The sequence below is a fragment of the Gymnodraco acuticeps genome, unplaced genomic scaffold (assembly GCF_902827175.1).
Source record: "Gymnodraco acuticeps unplaced genomic scaffold, fGymAcu1.1, whole genome shotgun sequence".
In the NCBI taxonomy this organism is placed as follows: domain Eukaryota; kingdom Metazoa; phylum Chordata; class Actinopteri; order Perciformes; family Bathydraconidae; genus Gymnodraco; species Gymnodraco acuticeps.
Genome location: NW_022992152.1, coordinates 428,456 through 450,174, shown reverse-complemented (window position 1 = coordinate 450,174; position 21,719 = coordinate 428,456). Strand labels below are relative to the sequence as shown.

Below are 21,719 nucleotides of genomic sequence, written 5' to 3'. Positions count from 1 at the left end.
GATGGGGACCCAAAAAAATTAAAGATTTTTCAAAACGCTAACCACGTAGCTTCCTTTTCATGGACTTAAGAATTATTGAAATGTACTAGTGGAATTTAACCTTGGTTAAAATCGCTCAATTCTTTCCATTTACCAACTTAGAAATAACCATGGTTGGGAATAACAACCATCAGTTAATCAGATGTTCTTGATAACCAACTGGTCTATTACATTTTAAAGTAATGGTTAAAATGCGCATCAATCACAACTTGCCAAATTGAGGTCTCTTATTTCCTTGTTTTTTTTCCTACAGTTTAATATCCAAATTATTCAAATTGCAGTGACAGAGGGTTGGCAGAACTGGCAACAATTCATATTTTAGAAAGCAAGAACCAAATAATTTGATGACAGAAAAAAAGATTTCTTTAAAAACGACTTAAAATAAATATATAGATTAATTTTCTCAAGTGAGTTGAGTTACATACAGTTATAACAATAAGCAAGCTAAAATACAGAAATGTAAAAAAAACAAAATATATATATTAGAAATATTGCTATTACAGCTCCTAAATACAGCAATTGTTGCCTTTAACAGGTTAACATTAATTGGCATTAGATTAGCACAGACAAATAAGCAAACAGGGATCATGAATGGTAGATTATTGAGAATTATGATGTGCTTACATGGGTGTGGAACAGAGATAGAGAGATAGAGTCTGTGACAGGGAGAAACAGAGGGAGCGTGTCAGAGGGATGTGTGTATTCCTGTGGGGGATTGGGTGTGTGTACGCATGTATCTAACCATGTGTGTATGTGGGTGTGGGAACATGTGTGTTTGAGCACATCACAAAGAGAAACAGTTGAAGATCTGATGCAAAGTTCAGACACGCGCACACACACACACAGGCGCACACACACGCACACACACACACACACACACACCCACACACACCACACACACAACACACACACACACACACACACACACACAGACCAGGCAGAAGTGTGATAATGACATGGAAATGATATGGTAATGCTATGGTAATCTAGCAACATTATTCTGCCCACCAGAGACTAAGAGCGAGAAGAACCTGCCACAAACTGCACACACACACACACACACACACACACACACACACACACACACACACACACACACACACACACACACACACACACACACACACACACACACACACACACACACACACACACACACACACACACACAGGGATAAAGTGAAATATATGGACTGACATGGCTGAGGAGAATAAGACCAGAGTGGGGGAAGGGGTGTGTGGTTGTCACAATATTGATGTTCAGAGGAAGTGTCTTTGGCTGATTACACACATCATTTAGTAGAAAACTCTTATATATATTGTGAGGCACATTAGTTTTCAAAACTTATAAATGATATGCATTGGGAAGAACATCCTAATTTTTTTTTAAAGAAAAGTACGATTAAACTCAAGGCCCATTTAATAGATTAGTTTCAGTTCTCAAACCTAATCACTTCTGATAAAAACTACGAAAAGTACATTCACTAATGAGCTACCTCAAGATAGAAAACTAGTCAGTGGACATTGAGTTAAAAATAATTGTATTAAGCTACTTTTTCAAGGTCAATAATTACACTGTAAGCTCTAATACATATACATGAATATGAATACATATATAGAGCAAGTATTGTGTAGGAAAAGCCTTAAATACACTCAGATTCCCAGCATCAAAATAAAGAAGTTGACCATAAAGCAGGGGACTATTAATAGACCTTCTATCACACAGGATGCAACTTTTTACATTGAATACAACACTGCCACCCTCTGGATGAACCTCTACAGTGCAGTATCTATAGTGCACAGTGTACAATTTAGATTTATAAATTAGATCTGGTGACTGTATATACTTAAATGGCCATGAGTTGTCAATTAAAAGCATTATATTATACAAAGTACTATGTAAAAACTCCTTGCATAAAAATGTCATTAATTTATAATAGACTTGTTATTTAAGGGTCTTCACTCAGGGTATTTGTTGTGACCTTACCCTAGTCATTGTAATATTGTCTATGTGATCATATTCTTTTCAAATCTACTGGGTTACATAGGTTCATTTTAATGTCACCACTTTTAAATATCAAGTAAAGATGATTTAATGTATCCGTGGGGCTGTGAGTAATGTTAAAAATTAAATGGTAGATTGCAATAAAACCATATCATGATGTTTATTTTACAGTATACAGTGAGAACTACCTTTGTCAAGAGTTTCCACATGTGTTTTCTTGTGGTCTTTCATAGAGGATGGTTTCTCGGTTGTTATCATTTCTGTTTACTTCCACAATTCTACTTCTGTTAATGAGCAAACCATAAAGGGCTACCATATAATGATGAAGTATATCATGCTCCAAAAATGAAAGTGAGTGAGGGTGTTTTAACGTTACAACATACATCTGCTTCCAAAGATAAACTTACCCTAAATAGTTTTTAGACTAAAACTGCCATTCCTTATCTTTCTATACTCTTTCTGGTTGTCAGTGTTTCCCTAGCTGCTCCCCTTTAAGTGGCTGTGATTGACAGGTGGGCTATATCCATGCAATATCACCCAGCGCACGTTCCTATTCCCTCCTGGAGCCTTCATCCACCGGTCAAATTAACCTTCCGTGCCAACGGGAGGGGGCCCTGCGTGGGCCAATCAGCAGGTGATTAGGCCGGGGGTGGGAGGGGTGAGGGGTCACCGCGATGGGGCCATCGCAAGCCTGATTGGTTTCAATCAGCAGCCAGCCGCAAGGACAGCTGGGAGCTGAGCCGCAGTGAGCGCTAATCAACGCGTCCCACAGTGAGGCATGAACAGTCACTACACACACACTGTCACACATACAAGTAGATTGATGTTGGTGTACACAACACAGACACAACTGTTTGCACACAGACGAGAAACACACACAAATACACACAGCAAGACATGGGAAGCAGAAATGAACAGTCAACACCACAACAGATAAACAGAAAATCCTATAATGGCAAATCCAGAGAAAGAGGGGGGAGGGATCGAGGAGCAGAGAGACATGCTCAACCACAGAATCTCACAGTAAATTGAATGACTAATTGCATTGGATTCGTTAATTTGACCAGTGGCACATCTGATAGCAGGCCCCGTGACATTGGTTAGCGATGCTCTGTCCTACAAACCACCACAACACCTCTTCTATGATGTCTCAAATGTGGAACAATTGGGATTCACTCCACTGTGTCTGATGGTATATGCTAAATACTTCAAATATCAGTAAAGGAACAGCAGTGACCAATCAAAGACGATGGGAAATGTCACAAAGAGCATAGCTGCTGGAGAACACACACCAATCTGCTTTGGTTTTCATTTATGACAGTGAGTGTCACTGTCTTTGGGAGGGATCACTGAGAGGAATGTCTGCAGAGCGGGTGTTGTGTACACTGTGTTAACATTAGCCATTTCTCCAACACTGTGAGAATGTAAAATCATCTGCGTTTTCTGCTTGACCTTCTGTGTCATTGACCTTTACAAAATGGCCTTTTTCCTCTTTCATTTTTATACCCAAAGAGGAACAAGAAAATTCACCGCCAACAAAACGTCCACTCCTTTTGTGATTCATAATTGCAAAATAATGAAGAGAAACATTTTGAAATCATTTCACAATCGCTATGACTCAACATCAGCTTCATTTTAACAAAGAATACCAAACAAGGGAGTCTTCTATTGAGTGCTAAATATAGGTAACAGATAATAAGTCACCACGTTCGATTGACTTTTTCCGCATTCACAAGGTAATTACAGTGTGGTTTTAAGAGTACAGAAGAAAATATTCATTTTAAAGGCTTCTATTGTATTCGGAATTTTCAATACTTATAATTATCTTTCCGTGCCTAAGATTTATGTAAAAATATCTGAACCCCTACAGAGACACTCTTTATTCTCAATCAAAACATATATTTAAACAAAACAAACTGATAATCTATAATAATTCAAAATGGTAATGCAATTATTGCAGAGTACTGGATCTTGTTGCAATGGCATGACAGGGGGTCATTATGCACATCAGGAAAATGCAACAATTATCCAAAATACACCACCAGGTATGTTAAAAAGATGGATAGATGCAACTATTATGTTGTAAGGTAAATATAAAGCTATCAGACACAGTATTTAGCTCAGATTTTCATCTAAAATATACTGGGGGAATCGGTTCCTTCTTACATAAAGTGATACTGTTCTGTGTGGAAAGTAAAATATTGACATTGGTACAGCCACAGGGATCAGCCTGCATTAACAGCCTGTATACAGCCTGTATGCAGCCTGTATTAACTCTGCATGATCCCTTTTTTTTGGTCAAACTTTAACATTTTTAATTAAATTAACAGCAATCTCACTGTTTTGTCAGCCTGCAGTGTAATTGATTCGACCTTACTTTTACAGAGCTTGTTATCTCGTGTCCAGTTAACTTAAAGGTAGGGTAGGTAATTCACTTCAGAAACACTTTTGTTATATTCCATGGAATGCTCTTAACATCCCGATAGCAATGAATATATTAAATGCTTTGACAATAAATACATAAAAAAATGTCATCTGTGGAAGCTGTGGCGCTAAAATAACTGGATGGCCTACCTGCCTGTCAGCCTTCCATCTGTGCATGTGTGTTGAAGGGAAGTCTGAGGAAGGGGCAGATATTTAGTAGTTTCAAATTCTAGCGCACTTGAGCTGGTTTCGCCATTCTTACCTACCCTACCTTTAACTTGGTAACTTTTAGTAAAAATTAAAGTGTTGCTTACACAGTAATGCATCAGTAATAAGATGAATACAATAATTTAACACAGGGCCCATTCTGCACAATAAGTGCTACTGTAAAGTACCTGTTTCAATCACTTAAGTAGCCTACATTTTGCTTTCGTGCACAATTAAAATTATGAAAACAAAACAAACATTGGTTTTATTATGGGGCACTTTCATTGAGTGGTTCTGCTATTTTCACTTCTTCCAGCTCTTTCTGTAGGCTAACATTTAAATACATTATGCTGCTGTAAGACTATTTTACTTCAGGAATTGTACGTATGTAAGTCATTGTAAATTATTTGACAAGAGTAAAAAGGGAGGGTCCCTTCTGTAAAGGCTTGAGGACTGGTTGGAACTGAGCACGAGATACTGTAGCATACTGCTCTTGCCGTCTGCAGCGTCGCATGCGTGGGACATAAAGAGGAAGGAGCGGAGACGTTTACATATTTCAAGTTAACTGTGGAGAAAACTTTCCTTCAGTGAGGAATAAAAGACCAACATACAGGTAGGACAGAGTTCATTACAAATACTTTTTTTTGTTGGTAACATGGGAGCGAGTGCTACTATCAGGCATGTAAATATAGCCTAGTTAGTTCACGGATGTTGACATAGCCAAAACTTTTGCTTACATCATAGTAGCATTAGCAACTCTTCGTCTACCCTGTAGCTTCTGTACCTGTTGATTTAAAAACGTGTTCCTTGAACACAACATGGTATTTGTTTAACTTCAAGTGTGGCCAGTCCACCAAGTGTCATTAAAGGAACCGCTCTTGTTCTGACGCTGAACGTTCACTCAAACTGTCATAAAAAGAAAACATCTGTTGGGAAAAAATGCCTCCAGTCAAATTTAGATCAGAAAGATTACTGCTACAGGAGTTCTCTTTTGAGTTATGCTTTTGTGTCACATTTAGAGTCAGGGTTTACAGACAAAAATCAGCGGTTACATACATTATAACTGTAACCACCCCCGCGTGACTGAGCGTGGCCGAGCTCAGTGAGGAAGGCGGGGCTGTGTTGTGAGGATGTGACACTTCTGAAACCTCAAACACTATTTTAGTTTTAGTTTTGGCAAAGGCACGGTTCACCATGACAAACCCCCTGATTCCAAGTTTAGACATAGTCAAATGTAACCACAGTCGTAATTATTTTTGATATCCACATACCCTCCAGGATTTACAAAGCTCCTTAAAGTAACCAAGCAAGCAGTGTAATGTAACTATTCACTTAAAAGTAGTAGTAGTAGTATTAGTAGTAGTAGTAGTAGTAGTAGTAGTAGTAGGAGTAGTAGTAGTAGTAGTAGTAGTAGTAGTAGTAGTAGTAGTAGTAGTAGTAGTAGTAGTAGTAGTAGTAGTGGTTGAAGTAGTAGTGGTTGAAGTAGTAGTAGGCCTACTTAAGTACACTTTTCAGTATTTCCAATATGTTACTGTGTTTACTGTAATACATTCAGATTAAAAATATTGTATGCTACTATTTAATCCACTACATTTGCTCGTTTCTTTGAATACATAGAATTTACACACAGGTGGTCAGAGCTGCAACAATATGGCGATTGCCAAACAATTATATTCAACAGTATTGGTTTGTAGTTAATAAATATATATATATATATATACCACATATACCAAAGAAAATTCCTCGTGTAAACCTACTTTGTAATAAAACCGATGCTGAAAGTTATTTTTCATTCAAATATGGCAGATAATACTGTTAAATAAAAAAGTATTTTCTCTGTTTCAATCATTAAACTTAATTTATTTGGGTTTTGAACTGAACTGGCCCTAATGGTACATTTGTCAAATATAAGGTTATAGAATAAGATATCCAACAGTATATTTAGTGGTTATAACTAGCTTCGGCTCTCCAAGCTACAAACAAAGCTCTTTCTTTGTTCTTTTATGAAGGGGTCATTCAGCTGTACAATGAAAATAAATCAATATCATTTTGCTACTTTTACTGAAAGATCTGACATTTCCGACAGCACAGAAAACCATCTTATCTCTTATCTTAAGAGCACGTTGTTTTTCTCTGCAACCAAATAAAACACTACATGATTTTCATGCGTCCTCCTCCTTTAGCTGGCCTGCAGTATGCCAGTCACGGGTGTCATCTGATTGAATCTTTAATTGCAGGAACACAACTTAAACTTAAAGAAGTTAAAAGCAGCTTAGTTGTTTGGATGAACAGCTGCATCCTCTTGTTAGGCCAACCCTGATAGGACAAGGTCTCTTCTGTGTAGAGCTGTAATTATTAGATCATTCATCCATCAGTGAATGGACAGAAAAGGTTGATAATCAAATAATCATTTCAGTAAAAATGTAACATATTCTCTGGTTACAGCACCTTAAATGTCAATTGTATTCTTTTTTTTTTTGGGGGGGGGGGGGGGGGGGAATTGCATAATTTCTCTTTTGTTATTATCAATGACGATGTATTATCTTTAGCAACTGGACACAACAACCTGGGGCCTGGGCTATGGGAAACTGTGACAAGACTTGTTCTATACTTTTTGATGTTCTTAATATCTTTAAAGGGAAAATAATTGATAATCGCAATAACCGGTAGCTACACTCTTGTGTTGCTGTGCTATTGAGTCTGAAGTGTTGAAGGAAATGCAAATGTATGGCTTTTTTAATTTTCCGAGCAAAAATGTCAAGTATTTGCTTGTTTTAACATGTGAGGGTTTGATATTTTCTTAATAATAATTTTTAGGGTTTTGTACTGTAGGTGGGTACAAAGACTGTGTCCTGCATCTTTCAGTAGGTTATCTTCAGACGTATCAACAATGAATCAATAAAAGAAAGAAAAGTGTTGTTACTTGCAGTTCTTATTTTTTGTCTTATCACTGTGACTAGCAGCTTTTGTCTCTTGGAGGCCGTTTCTCAGTGTATGATCAATGTGTGCAGAGAAGCTGGTCCGCTGCAGTGATGTCTGCCCTGTGGTGGCCCCTGTCGGACTCCAATGGCACGACTCCCGCCGGCTTCTCGGACAACGGGAGCTGCTTCAGCGCCACACAGAGCACCGTGCTGAAGGGAGTCGGCTTTGGAGGAGTGCCAATCGTGCTGCTGCTCGATTTCTGTGTCTTTCTGGTACGTCCACTAATGAACTGTGTCCGTCTGCCTGTTATTTAATCAAGAGAGGAAAGACTGGAAATCATTCAGAGGCAATCCCGAACAAAGTGCCTTATATTTTCTCTAATTATTTCTTTATTTTAACGTAAAAAATACAGAAGAACATTCCTTCCCCATTAAGATGTATATCAACTGATTAAATCCATACTTTACAACCCCTGCTTTATTTGTGTTATCTATATAAGTTATCACCCATTGTCATGAGTTTAAAGCTGATTGGTTCTATTTCTCATGTGACCCACAGGTGTTGCTGATGGTCTTCTCTATTATAAGGAGGAAGTTCTGGGACTACGGGCGTCTGGCATTAGTTACAGACGAAGGGTCGGTTCATGGTTTTCAATGTGCAATACTGTCCAGAATAGTGAAAGATGAAAATGATTTGTTCCTTAACTATCTACTTTGTGTATCAGGTTCACAGAGTCAACACACCGACGCTATGGACACAAGTCATCCATAGCGTCCAATACGGATGACCTTGAGTATGAATTGGTATGTAAAAGAAGACATTGTTTTTTAAAGGGGCCCTGTTATTCTTTAGGGGTTTTCCCTTCCCTGTAGTGTGGTATATAGGTTCTTGTGACAGACAGAGTAGGCCAGCTAACTCTGGTTTCACACAGAGGGTGAAAAGAGCTGCTGCAGCACAGGCTTGATAAGAAACATAAAGCACTTTTTGAACATTAAAGCACGTAAACATGTCATAGTAGAGGCACACAATACAAATATGAACCTGAAAACTAACATATCGCCTTTTTAATCATTTTAAACCGTAACAATAAATAACTGACTATCCTTCATTAATGCATATCTCACTGTATGTACTGTTAGGGAAATAATTGTCCGAGACTCCTAGATATGACGTGCATGACCGACCCTGACGTCTGTTATCTCCTTTAAGGAGATAGGCTGCTTCAGCCATAATGTTGTTGTTCCCATTCTATGACCGGGCAACCCTAGGTCACAGATGGTTTATTGTTGTGGGTACACCGGGACACTTCCTTCTCGGTGTTTGTGGACTCCAAGGTGTGAAATCTTCCAGGCCATAAGTGTCAGACGCAAGTAACTCAGTGTTCCCAACTGTTTAGGCTATCTTCTCAAATATGTTGATACTCTCTGCGAAACCAGTTAAATGGGCTAACGAGAGAGAGGCGCTCCAGAATTGACGTGGCAACTCCCCCGTGCAGTCAGACCGTGGCTGCTGTGACTTGTGATGTGAATTCTCCGGCCGAAGCTCCAAATAAACCATCAGTGTTTGACATCAAAGCTCCTGCTCTTCCCGTGTCTCTTTCCTGAGTCGGTGACTCCCACTGCATTGCTACACAGAAGTTTCCCTTACATGTACTATTTTCTGTTTTAGGGATTTTGCTCTTGGCTGCCTTTCATCCTCAGAATGGAGTGAGTGACATTTGCTCAATATTACTGATATTGGGGCTAAACCAAAGCTATATTGATTTGTTGTATATAATCCATGTGTTGGTGCTTTCTAATCAGTGTGTGTTGGTGTGTTTCAGCGAGGGAAAAATAAAAGCCAGGTGTGGCATGGATGCTGTTCACTACCTGTCCTTCCAGCGTCATCTGATCGTCCTGCTGATCGTCTTAACCGTCACCTCGCTCTCAATCATACTGCCTGTCAACATGACGGGAGACCTGCTGGGTGCGTTTTTTGCACCTGTCTCTTAATGGCTAAAACTATAGAAAACACATAAGTGTATGGGTCAGGTGTGCATTTATGATGGCTTCAAATGTAATTCAATTGAGTCTAATTTAGAATCTGCACTGGCCATTTTCAAAGCAATAAGGCTTTACTTTCCTCATAAAAACGTTTAACCTGCACTTTTAGTTTTTGTATCATAACGTACCTACACTGGAATCACATTTCGAAATAGACATGTTTATATAGTTAACATCATTATAATTATCCATATCTGCATACATTTAAACACCTTTAATTTAAATATATTACTATTACTTATTATTATTCTCCTTTTGTGAACCCTTTCCTATCCTGTTCTTCAATGTTATTGAAGCTATGACTCATTACTGACTTATCTCATATTATAATCAGTGACTTCAAGTCCCAAAAGTGTGTGGTTTATTTATTTGTGTGTGAAATGCAGGCTGCTTGTATATCTTTTTCAGTTGTGTTCATATTTACATTGGCACTAGTAGGTCTCTTGTTTATTAAAATGCTCTTTCTTTCTGTCAGGTAATGATCCAGAGAGTTTTGGAAGGACAACGGTGGGAAATATCCAAATGGGGTAACTACTGTATACAAATTTTTTTAATATATAAACAAAAGTTTGTATTAGAATACAGTGTTTTGGGTTGGTCATGACTAAATGCTTACTGATGACTGTCATTGACTTTCTGCTTGTAGAAGCAACATGTTATGGCTGCATACAGTGTTTGCGGTTCTGTACCTGATCCTGACTGTTGTTGTGCTGCGGCATCACACGTCACAGATGAAGGGCATGCGCAGAGAGACGGTGAGTCTCTCACTAGGTTTAAGGTCATTAGGCAATCGCTCTGACAGTGTCCACATTACTGACTTGAGGATATTGTAACAACAATACTATGTGCGCTATATAATGTATACTATGTACCAATGTGTTTACTGGATGATGCTTCAGTACCCAGACTGTAACATCTCTGTGGGCAATATTCACTTTTTATACTCTATTAATATTAATATTCCATATGTTCACTTACTTCTACTTGTTTTTTTTACCATGGATGTGTACTTATGATTAATTATTTTACGTGTGTTTGCCTCTATATTGAATATATTACTGTACTTCTTCACTCATGTTAACTTTTGTCTGCACTGTCCCTTCACTGTAACATGCACGTTCACTGCTGAGGGATGATTAAAGGATTTCTATAATAAGTCAGATTACAGAGTTGAAATGCTGTGGCTCACCCGTGCTGCTACCTGACTAGTCTTCATTTCTGTTTCGTTTCTAGGCGAGAGACACTTTGTTTGTGTGTTCAGTCCCTAAAACGGCGACAGAGGAAGCTGTAAAGACCCATTTCATGTAAGTTCACTGCATTGATGCGATTTACAGTTTCCTAAGTTGGTAAAGTCACATTTTCAAGCTTGATTTCTCAATATCAACGCTGTTTTTGCACAGAGAGGCGTACCCTTCCTGTCGAGTGTGTGCTGTGACCCTGGGCTATAACGTGGCCAAGCTCATGCACCTGGATAAAGAAAAGTAAGAAAACACAAGAAACAATCAATAAAATGACACTTATGTTCTCTTTTATCAGTGTATCCTATTTTTATATTGGTCTGTGCATTGATAATATCCACAAAGATCATTTCAACCTAAGCTTTAGTGACCTTTTTAGTATTATAGCTCATTATTTCAAATCAACAATAGCTTACCTTACAATATTAAATTGGTTTCAGATGTTGTACGCTTGTCTGCAGAAGGAATCGTTGCAATCATGTTCATGTGTGGAATACTGAGGGGATATTAACTTCAGCTTTATTTTTACCTAGTTTAATCAACTTGTATTGCAACTTGTATTTATTTGTATTCGCCCTCAGGGAGCGAGCTGGAAAAAACCTGCGCTACTACGAGCATGTCCTGGAGAAAACAGGGAAAGTTGAGTTGATTAACCCCCGTTTGTGCGGCCACCTCTGTTGCTGCGCCAGCTCTGAGAAGGTGAGATGGAGCAGGGAGTAGACGGGTTGGAACAGGGTGTGAAGATGCTTTTGTTTTCTATGTTCAAAAACAGGTTGAGAAAATTAAAGCAATACTGCATACATGTTGTTTTCTATGACTTCAAAGCTCAAAAACTATACAGCGAAAATGTTTTTTATTTATTTACAATGACAGTGAATAAAGCAAACATGTTAAGTTGTTCATGAGATAAAAATAAAGGTTGTTTCAAGTAAAGCCTTTAATCTGTGTGTGTGTGTGTGTGTGTGTGTGTGTGTGTGTGTGTGTGTGTGTGTGTGTGTGTGTGTGTGTGTGTGTGTGTGTGTGTGTGTGTGTGTGTGTGTGTGTGTGGTGTGTGTGTGTGTGTGTGTGTGTGTGTGTGTGTGTGTGTGTGTGTGTGTGTGTGTCATCAGGTTGATGCCATAGAGTTCTACAGAACTCAAGAAAAATACCTGCTGGAGGAGGTGAGGATTCAGACGGAGCTGGTGCCACAGCGCCCCCTGGGGATGGCCTTCATCACCTTGCAGACCGAGGCTATGGCCAAATAGTGAGTACCAGATTAAAGGTTTCTTCACCTGTCAGTACTGCCTCTGTATTTACTGTGAGGGAGGAGGAAACAACTGTACTGCCAGAAGTACTACTTCTACCTTTTGTAAAATAGTTTTAGTTAATCCAACTCTATAAAATGTATAAATGTGTCTGTTGATTGTGTGTATATATATATACACATATTTGTATACATATTTGTATTTTGTATTCCTCTGGATTGTGGGAAACGGTATTTTGATCTCTGTCTGTACACACAAACTGAAAGATTGACAATAAAATTCCCTTTGACTTTGATAAGGGTATTTCCCTTTGTATTGCTAGTTTACGGCTGGCATGGCAGTGTTATGTCAACTAACTGTAATTGTTTCTCTGATGTTGTTTTTTGATTCTGCTCTAATCTTGAATTTGATATCTCAATTTTATTGTCACGTGACTCTTTATTGGAAGCAGCTTTATTGTTGTGTATCAAAGTACATCACTAACAGTTGTCTTTCACTCACTCCAGCATCCTGAAGGACTTCAACGCTCTGGAGTGTGGGGGCACAGGCTTCCTCTGCGGGAGGACGCCCCAGCCATCATCTGACAGCTCAACTCTGAAAGTGAACAAGTGGAGCGTCAGCTTTGCAGCCCATCCCAAAAATGTGTTCTGGTGAGACCTGAAACACAGTGCGTGCTCCATGAAAATCATATGACTTGGTTTCTATACAACTGGTGCCAGTAGGGCTGGGCAATAATTAAATATTGTCGTAATTTGACTTTTAGTGGCATCACATGGTGTAATTACATTTAGGTGATTCCAATTATAACATAATTAAATATACTTTTAAATTTGTATTTGTTGGTCTGATGTAACTCATTAAAGTGCAACAAAATGCATTCACTGTTAGATGTTTAACGTTATAAAGTGATCTACTTTTGCTTGAGTTTCAACTTGGCATGGGATGAAGAAGAACCTATTAGCATTTGTGTGGATCTGTATCCTAGCATGATATTCAAATGATGTTTAACATTAAATAATGAGTCTTTATTAAACAAAGAGTGTGCATTAATACAAACAAAAAAAATAAAACAATTCTTTAGTTTAGTTATTAGCTCATTTTCATCTGCAGTCCCTACATTTGTTATCATTGCATTCGTGTGTTATCAGAATATTCAGAAATAATATTTCCATACTGGGTCAGAACAAGTTAGAACAAAAACTCAGAAACAGCTATTGACGGGTTTTCTTAGAAGCTCATGAACACACCAAAGTCAATTGAACGACTTCCCAACTCAACTGTGGAAAATAGCAACCTAAGTTATGTGACAATGTTGACAAAAATAACTACATTTGACATTTTGAAGATAATTGGTATCACTATCGGATGTTAACAGTTTAACCCATACTGTAATGTTTTTTGCAACTTTGTGTTTAACAGTCACGTTGTTTCTGTTTACTCTTTCCCCATCATTCAGGGAGAATCTGTCACTGCGTGGTTTCCACTGGTACATGCGCTACTTGATGCTCAACTTCCTCCTTTTCTTCCTGCTCACCTTCCTCACAACTCCCACCATCATCATCAGCACCATGGACAAGTTCAACGTGACGATGCCCATCTACTATCTCAATGTGAGTCCTACACATGCAAACACACCTCCGTGACACACTTCTGCTTTAAAGCTATGAACCTAGTTTGTTTTGTTTCCCCCCCCCAGAGTCCCATCATCAGTCAGTTCTTCCCCACTCTGCTGCTGTGGTCCTTCTCTGCCCTGCTGCCTACCATAGTTTACTACTCTACAATAGGAGAGGCACACTGGAGCAGGTATTTCTCACACACACACACACACACACACACACACACCACACACACACACACACACACACACACACACACACACAACACCACACACACACACACACACACACACACACACACACACACACACACACACACACACACACACACACACACACACACACACACACACACACACACACACACACACACACACACACACACACACACACACACACACACACACACACACACAGAGATTTGTTTCTCTTAGCTGAGGACATTTTGTTTCTGTAACAACAGTTTTGATCGTGTGCCATCTGTGTCTCAGGTCCAGTGAGCAGCTGAGTATGATGCGTAAGCTTTACTTCTTCCTGCTCTTCATGGTGTTGATCCTCCCCTCGCTGGGGCTCACAAGGTAATCAACATCACTTTGAATAGGCAACTGACTGTCCTTCAACTAAGGCAGGGGTGTCCAAACTACGGCCCGGGGGCCAAATGCGGCCATTTTGAATCGGCCCTCAGCAAATTCAAAAAGTATAATGGAGTATGGCCCACAAATGAAACTTGTGCTTGTCTTGTATTGTATTTCTTAAATATAGATGAAAACAGATATTACACAGTATTCATGTTCTAAGAAGCTCACTTTTTCAAACAAATTCAGTCAATTAAAGTTGAAACATTTTCTATTAAATCTAAGTTGATAAGAAAAAAGCCCAATAACATGCTTGAAATGAACCCTTCCTATTGCCTCTTCTGATAAGCAATCTGAGGCTCCTGTTTTTAAGTAACGAGCTGCTAAATAAATCAATGAAAGCTTTTGGAGAGCTGTTGTTTTTCTTAGAGCATATTCAAGTATTAAGCATAAATGACCTACATTTGATTAATTTTGCTAACTTATGAGGCATTATACCTCACCTCTAGTGAGCAGCCCAGCCCTTCGTATATTTTTCTGTATGTGGCCCTCGGTGAACAAAGTTTGGACACCCCTTATCTAGGGGAAGAAGTGATTTAGTTGTCGTCTAATATAGCAATCAGTTTTTGGTAGAAACACTGATAAATGGGGAACTTGGATTACATGAGGGAGGCTCCAAGCTGTAATTATTTTGATTAAAGAATACACATTTTGTCTATAAAATGTCATAATACTCTGAAAAATGACCATGCAAGTCTAATCAAAAAGTCTAAAGTGATATCTTTAAACATCCTGTTTTGTCCATCCATAACCTAAAGGTATTCTGAAACCTCCATATTTGAGTGACTGAAAACAGCAATTTCTGCCATTTGAATGAAAGATTATTTTCAAAATGTTTGACACTAACTTTTTAATTGATCAACCCATGTTTACAGTAGGGAGAACATTGCCTAACATTTTGCAATATCTTTCTCTTTCTCCTTTAGTCTTGCGGTGTTCTTCCGCTGGCTGTTTGATACGAAGTTTCTCGCTGATGGGAAACTGAGGTTTGAGTAAGTAATCCTGCTTTTTAGTTTCTTGTGTATTTAAAATCAAATAGTGACAAACCGTGTGCGTGTACATGCACTCAATCATTTCCACGTGTCTCATACTGTACCACAAGCTGTAAAAACAACACTTGTTCATTGCATGCACTACAAACACACACTCAAGTCTATCGAGTAACCATCAATGAAACATCCTCTGGCGGCTTTGTGTGTCATGCTGAAAATCCTGTGGTTGTAGTTGTGCTGTTTCAATGCTTTAGTTATGTTGTTGCTGTTTGTTGTGGTTGTTATTTTGTTTTGATGTTGTTATTTTAAAGTGAATATGTGCCGTCATGTGTTTGTGTTTTTATATCAGGAGTTATCTTAACAGAGATGTTTTTTACCCTTACACCAGATGCGTGTTCCTGCCTGACCAGGGGGCATTTTTTGTCAACTACGTCATCACAGCGGCCCTAGTGGGCTCTGGGATGGATTTGCTGCGGTTGCCAGGGTTACTGCTTTACATCATTCGCATGGTGTTTGCGCGCTCTGCTGCTGAAAGGAAATATATCAAACAGGTTTGTAAAGGCATTTCAATGAAAGGAATGCTACACCTAAAACAAAGTTGTTTAAAGTCAAGTAAATGAAAAGTTAACAGAAGACAATATTACATTTGTAGTTTTGTTTTAATTGATTCCCAGCCTCATTTCAACATTAACAAGCCACCTTTTTTACCTTCTATTTACAGAACCAGGCCTATGAGTTTGAATATGGAGCCATGTATGGCTGGTGCCTGTGTGTCTTCACTGTCATCATGGCTTACAGCATCATATGTCCTATTATTGTCCCTTTTGGTAAGTATTCGTTATGTTGCTGTACACAAGCAGCATGACAACCACTCATATAAATGTACAGTTTATTTCCACTCAGCTACAGGGTACGGTTTATAATGGCTGTGCTGTGTGTCCCACCCCCCTCAGGCCTCCTGTACATGATGCTGAAACACCTGGTGGACAAACACAACATGTACTTTGCCTACCTGCCTGCTCGCCTCGACAGCCAGGTGCACCTGGGAGCTGTCAATCAAGCCTTGGCTGCACCCATCATCTGCCTGATATGGCTCTACTTCTTTTCTGTCCTCAGACAAGGTTAGAAACAAGCGTGGGCGTAACCTGGAGAAAGTAACCGTCCGTAAAGGGACCTGAGATTCCCTCATGGCAATGAAGAGATAGTGATATTAAAAACATGTAAATGGAAACACAAATATCCTGTAAGAAAGCTTGGTTGGTGTGTTTAAATGTTTGGCCTAAAAAGGCGTATTTTGGATATTTAAAAGTGAGGTTTTTCTTATTATAATCAGTGTATTTCCTACAATTGATGGTGGTCAGCACAGCCCCAGTTTGGAGAAAAACACTGAGTAAAAGCCTTTCTTAAAATAATATATATAAATATAAAGAAACTTCCTCTGGAGGGAACTTTGGGATATGAGCCTTTGCAGACCGTTTACATGCACAAAAACCTATATAACAAACTACAGGAAAGGAAAAACCCCTAAAGCACAATATGGACTGTTTCTTACTACATAATCACATGTATGTGTTTGCATGCAGCCACACAAAGTGAAATGGCTGTGTCGCTTTTTGAACTATGTGTGTGTTGTTCCAGGTTTCTGGGCTCCCCCCGCTCTGTTCACTCTGGTGGTCCTGTGTATCACCGTCTTCATCTGCATCGGCTACACCTGCTTTGGTAATTTCAAGTACCTCAGTCCACACAACTATGAGGTGAGCGTTTGATTTGGTATGCTGTTGCTCTCTTTGTCCTCCTCCACTCTGAGCCTTCATGTTGTTTATGTTCTCCTGCAGGTGAAAGAGGAGGACGAGGACACAGAGAAAGGAGTGGAAGAAAACACCATGGTACTGTACTTGTTCCCAAACAAAGAACACAGTGTGAATACAAAGACCACATGTTAGGGCAGGACAGATCTTTAGTTAACCCAACTGAGCTTTGCTGGTAAATTCTATAAACCCATTTGTCACCACCCTCACGGTTTGTTACTCATTAACAAAGTGAACATACCGGAGCTGTTGAGGTCATTTCTGAACCTTATGTTAAAGACCCAATCAGCTATTGTTGCAGTGAACTTTAGCAGTTATTCAAACATGTCCTAGTTTGCCTACTTACTCAATCTTCAACATTCTTTTCTATAAAAAATGATACTTTGGCCTTTGAGTGCATTCGTTTCCTCACACACACACCAGGGAGCATGTTGCAAATGAATATTGAGAAACACCCCGTTGTTGATTTCAGCTCTTTTCTCTTTTGTATTCTTTGATTGCAGGTCTATCTTCCCAGAGTGCTTGATCCCAAATCGCCTGCCAGCACACAAGAGGGATCTAAAATGCCCTCTTACGGTTCTACGATGGGAAGCCCCGCCCACATCACCAGCCCCTTGACGGAGAGCGTGTCGGATGGCTGAATCAGCGTGTCCCAGAACTTAGTCAAAGCTTGGGAGGATGCCCATGACTTCTTGGATGTAAAATCTGATTTCTGATCATTTCTGCATTTAAGTCGGTGTTTAAATTCCCTTCCACTGCTGAGTAGGATGAGACATTTCTTTTGAGAGAAAGAGAACAACGTGTAACTCTTATAGCACTGTCACCCAAATGGTATATGGACTGCATATATCATCCTATGTCTTTGTGACCCTTCAAAATGCTTTTTCATGTACAAGTCGCATACACACAATAATACAGAGGCAGGGGCTTCGGAGACATTCACACACCATTGGCGATGTCATGAAGACCAATTTGGGGTTCAAAAACTCAGCCCATTGGACAGTTTTACATGTTGACAGCAGGGGCTGCGGATCAACACCAATCAGACCTCCTGATTGGTGGACGACCACTTAACTTCATAAGCAACTGCCGCCCCATTGGCCGACCAAAAGTTAGTAAATGTATGAGTTAAAAGTACAAGTAGGGGACATTGTGTTAGAGTAAAAATAACTTTCTACAGGACAGAAGGTACATAGGATTTTTTATAATATAATAATTTATGTTCTATCTGATAAATATTTGCACTTGATCAGCATAGCAGACACAAACTGCTGAGTCTTCTATTTCAAGCTTATCAATCATAAAGCACAGTTCATTTTTGTATTTTCTGTAAAAGACCTCTCTGCAACAAATTAATTGCCAAAAACGTGACATTTCAAACAAACCAGATCCATATCCTGCACTAATCATGCAAGGATTACCAGAACCAGCCAGCAACACTGATGCCAAAGAGGTGAACAGGCAGAGCTTTCTGTTTGTTAAGATTTCTTCACTGCGCCTTTTGTGATGCGATATGTCAACACCTGCCAAGGGAATAACTTATTTCCTCATGTTCATAATGCACTTTTTGCATCAAGAGAGGCTTGTTTTGTGTCGACTAACGTAACCTTTAAGTGGGCTTTTGTATTGAAACATTCTTTTTATCAGTATTGCAGGGGTTTTGCAACCAAAACTGTTATTTTTCCACATATGATTTTAAGGGTTAGGGTGGGATTATATAACGATTAGAGCCATAAAGCCATTCTTTTTCAATCATGCTGTCCCATAAAAGAAGGATTTCTGATTAAGAACCAGGTCCATTTTTATTTGTATGATATATTTGTTTCTACTATACCTCTATGTTTTTGCAGCTGTATATTAACAAGTACTAAAGGCATAATTGTACCTGTGCAATGGTTGGTAATAATGGTGCTGAGAAATAATACAAATGTTCCGGTTATGCCTGTGTTTTGTCATTAGGGGGCACTGTTGAGCTGCAGTGGGTTAGCTTGACTTTTGATGCATTCATGTAGCAGTGCAAAGGGACTAATGCACAATGTTGCATTGAGGATTTCTAATTTATACTGACATTGGTATGAGTCAGTTTACTGGGTGACATTTCCAGTGGCTCCACCTCCTCACCTGATCCTTCCCTATTGTCTCCCTTTCCTTTTGCTTCCTTTTCCCCCTGCCCTTTTCCCCTTTCTCGCCACGGAAGCTGCCTCAGCTGAGAAAGACCTCTTTTGTTGTTTGAGGATTATTAGCGTGCTGTATGGATTAGCACAGTTGTTAAATATGGGTAATGAAGTGCTAAGCTAACATATATAGTGGTGAAAAGAGGGGATTAAACAAGGATACGTTTCCCATACTGTGCTTACAGTACAGACTACAAAACAGGAAAAGTAGCTACTAAAGGGCTCCTTAATAACTTAACAACTGAACACTTTTAAATATGTGAAACATTTTTCTATTAGGTTTCATTATTTGCCTTATAGATGTCTAATATTACATTACAGGCCTAACACATTAAGACATTAATTGCACTGCTGATAAATACATATTTTGTGACTGGCCACTCAAAGTTTGAAGATTGTTTACTAAAGAGACTGAAAACACTTATTTAAATCTTTTTTTTTTTAAGTGCACAAAGGTTATTGACTGAATTGTACCCCTCATGTCGGACAAAGATTAGGCATTACAAAACAATCTCTCTCTTGTTTACTCTTTCTCAAGTATTATTTCAGAGTGTGTGTGTGTGTGTGTGTGTGTGTGTGTGTGTGTGTAAGAGAGATTAAGCAATACAAACACTCTTCTCAGTGCTAAACGTTCCCCAGTATGCCAAAAGCGATAATAAAAGCGATAATATAGATTCTTTTTTTCTTTACGAAAAATGTAATAATCACAAAAACACACACTGCATGACTCCCATGCAAAGAAACTCAGAGATAGATTTTAACAGACATACCTCAACAAAGTCACATGAGAAAGCGGTGCAGGGTCAGGATGCGGGGGCACTAATAACTTGCAGATATCCTCGTGTGGCCCCAAGGATGAGCTGGGAAAGAGAAGAGTGTTTGATATCAGATACCTTGTCTGTACAGTATGTTGTGAATGTGTTTTTAAATGCACTTGCTGTTAAAGACCACTATCTCGTGAGTTCAGCTGGACAGGAGTAATGTGGACGTTAAGGCTGAAGGAGCCTGGGAAGCAGCAGCAGCCATAACTGCAGTGTGCAGCTTTGCAAAACCCATTCTTTGACCCGATGTTTAACACACACCACAAATCCACTGGCTCAGTTTCGGCCCACATGGTTCTAGGCTCTACTAATGGGTGTGTGAAAGTTTGATCCATATACATGCAGACTGGGAGCAGTTTGTGGCTTCTCGAGTTCGAGCAGCTCTCAGAGGTTCTCACAGATGTAAATATCATGCTCTTCACCTGGACACCTCAATAATTCCTCTAACTTAAAAAGGGTTATATTAAAGAAAATGGTCAAATTTAAAGCGTCAGAGCTGAGATATCTCGACCTTGCATCGGACAAGATAGCATGTCTTTGCCTAGTTAATGCCGGAAACACAATGCCCTATCTGCTCGTTTCTTTAAAAAGAAAATGGACTCTCAAGTGTAATTTGAAATAACCTGGATGAGCAGTAATGAGTTTGGTAGTGCTTAACTTGACATATCACTGCCTTTCTAATCATTTCCAATACGTTTTTGGGATATAAATGATGTCACTTTGTTCCAAAACAATCAAGGAAATTATCAGAAGATTTACAGACAAGATCATTTTTAAATTAGTTTTAAAAATAAGTGTTTTAAAAAGGAATACTATTATTTGCTTTCCCGCCGAAAGTAAGGTTAGATGACCGATACCACTCATGCTAAATGTGGAGCTACAGCTAGGATATATTTGTGCACAGATTAAACCAACAAGATGATCATTTAAACTTTAGATACCTTCTGTTAGCGCTTGCTGCCCATGTTTGTGCTAAACTAAGCTATCTGGCAGATGGTGGTAGGTTGGTATTTAGCGCACAGACATGAGGGTGCCTATTTAAGTACGGATTTTAAAGCGAACAAATGACAAAATATCAATGAGTAACGGTCAAAATGAGCTCAAACTATTTGTTTTCATATCTGTACTGTCAGTTCTTGTTACGTATTGGCCGAAACATTCACAGAGCAACAGCAACAAACTTTCCCGCATTGATAGCATAGCAGTTTATCTATACATTTGTCTATTTGTAGCTAATCTAGCTAATCTAAACGGAAAGCATGGATTCTATATGGATGCAAGAAACACACATTTAGGAGAGTAATCAGGCTTTGAAATGTGAGGAAAACAGATTAAACCTATTGATGATAATTATAGTTCTTTTAAGCAGTTCTCGGCTCCCATGCAGGTCAAAGGAAACACACAATTGAGTCTTTAAAGCATTACTAGTTTACACAACACGCCCTTCTCCGGATCAAAATATTTATTCCGTGTTAATCCAAAACCTCTGTTTGTGTGTAGGTGTGCAACCCACTGAACCCAGTGCCCTCCATGCATTCTTGGTATTATTGTCG

At 39.0% G+C, this 21,719-nt stretch overlaps 1 protein-coding gene across 2 annotated transcripts; it reads left to right on the top strand.

Annotated features, from left to right (window-relative positions):
- Positions 1-5,172: 5,172 nt before the first annotated feature.
- Positions 5,173-19,725, top strand: tmem63a (transmembrane protein 63A). Of its 2 annotated transcripts, none has more exons than XM_034204410.1 (23): positions 5,173-5,287; positions 7,686-7,868; positions 8,155-8,231; positions 8,321-8,399; positions 9,265-9,302; positions 9,419-9,561; positions 10,114-10,165; positions 10,285-10,393; positions 10,872-10,942; positions 11,039-11,119; positions 11,458-11,575; positions 11,986-12,119; positions 12,627-12,770; positions 13,577-13,730; positions 13,817-13,923; positions 14,228-14,314; positions 15,298-15,363; positions 15,752-15,914; positions 16,085-16,190; positions 16,317-16,484; positions 17,002-17,117; positions 17,199-17,249; positions 17,675-19,725. In XM_034204410.1, the coding sequence occupies exons 2-23, from the start codon at positions 7,707-7,709 to the stop codon at positions 17,810-17,812; spliced, it is 2,364 nt and encodes a 787-aa protein (XP_034060301.1). In that variant the 5' UTR covers positions 5,173-5,287; positions 7,686-7,706; the 3' UTR covers positions 17,813-19,725. The 2 variants fall into 2 exon arrangements, with proteins under 2 accessions (XP_034060301.1, XP_034060302.1); XM_034204411.1 differs by having other exon boundaries at positions 5,207-5,287; positions 7,691-7,868.
- The last annotated feature ends 1,994 nt before the right edge of the window (positions 19,726-21,719 follow it).

What these genes read in the sequence shown, in the direction of transcription:
- tmem63a (XM_034204410.1), top strand. Translation starts at nt 7,707, where the DNA reads ATGTCTGCCCTGTGGTGGCCCCTGTCGGACTCCAATGGCACGACTCCC. An exon ending in CCTTTCATCCTCAGAATGGA is followed by an intron (nt 9,303 to 9,418) that starts GTGAGTGACATT and finishes GGTGTGTTTCAG; the next exon opens with CGAGGGAAAAATAAAAGCCA. An exon ending in GCTGTAAAGACCCATTTCAT is followed by an intron (nt 10,943 to 11,038) that starts GTAAGTTCACTG and finishes GTTTTTGCACAG; the next exon opens with AGAGGCGTACCCTTCCTGTC.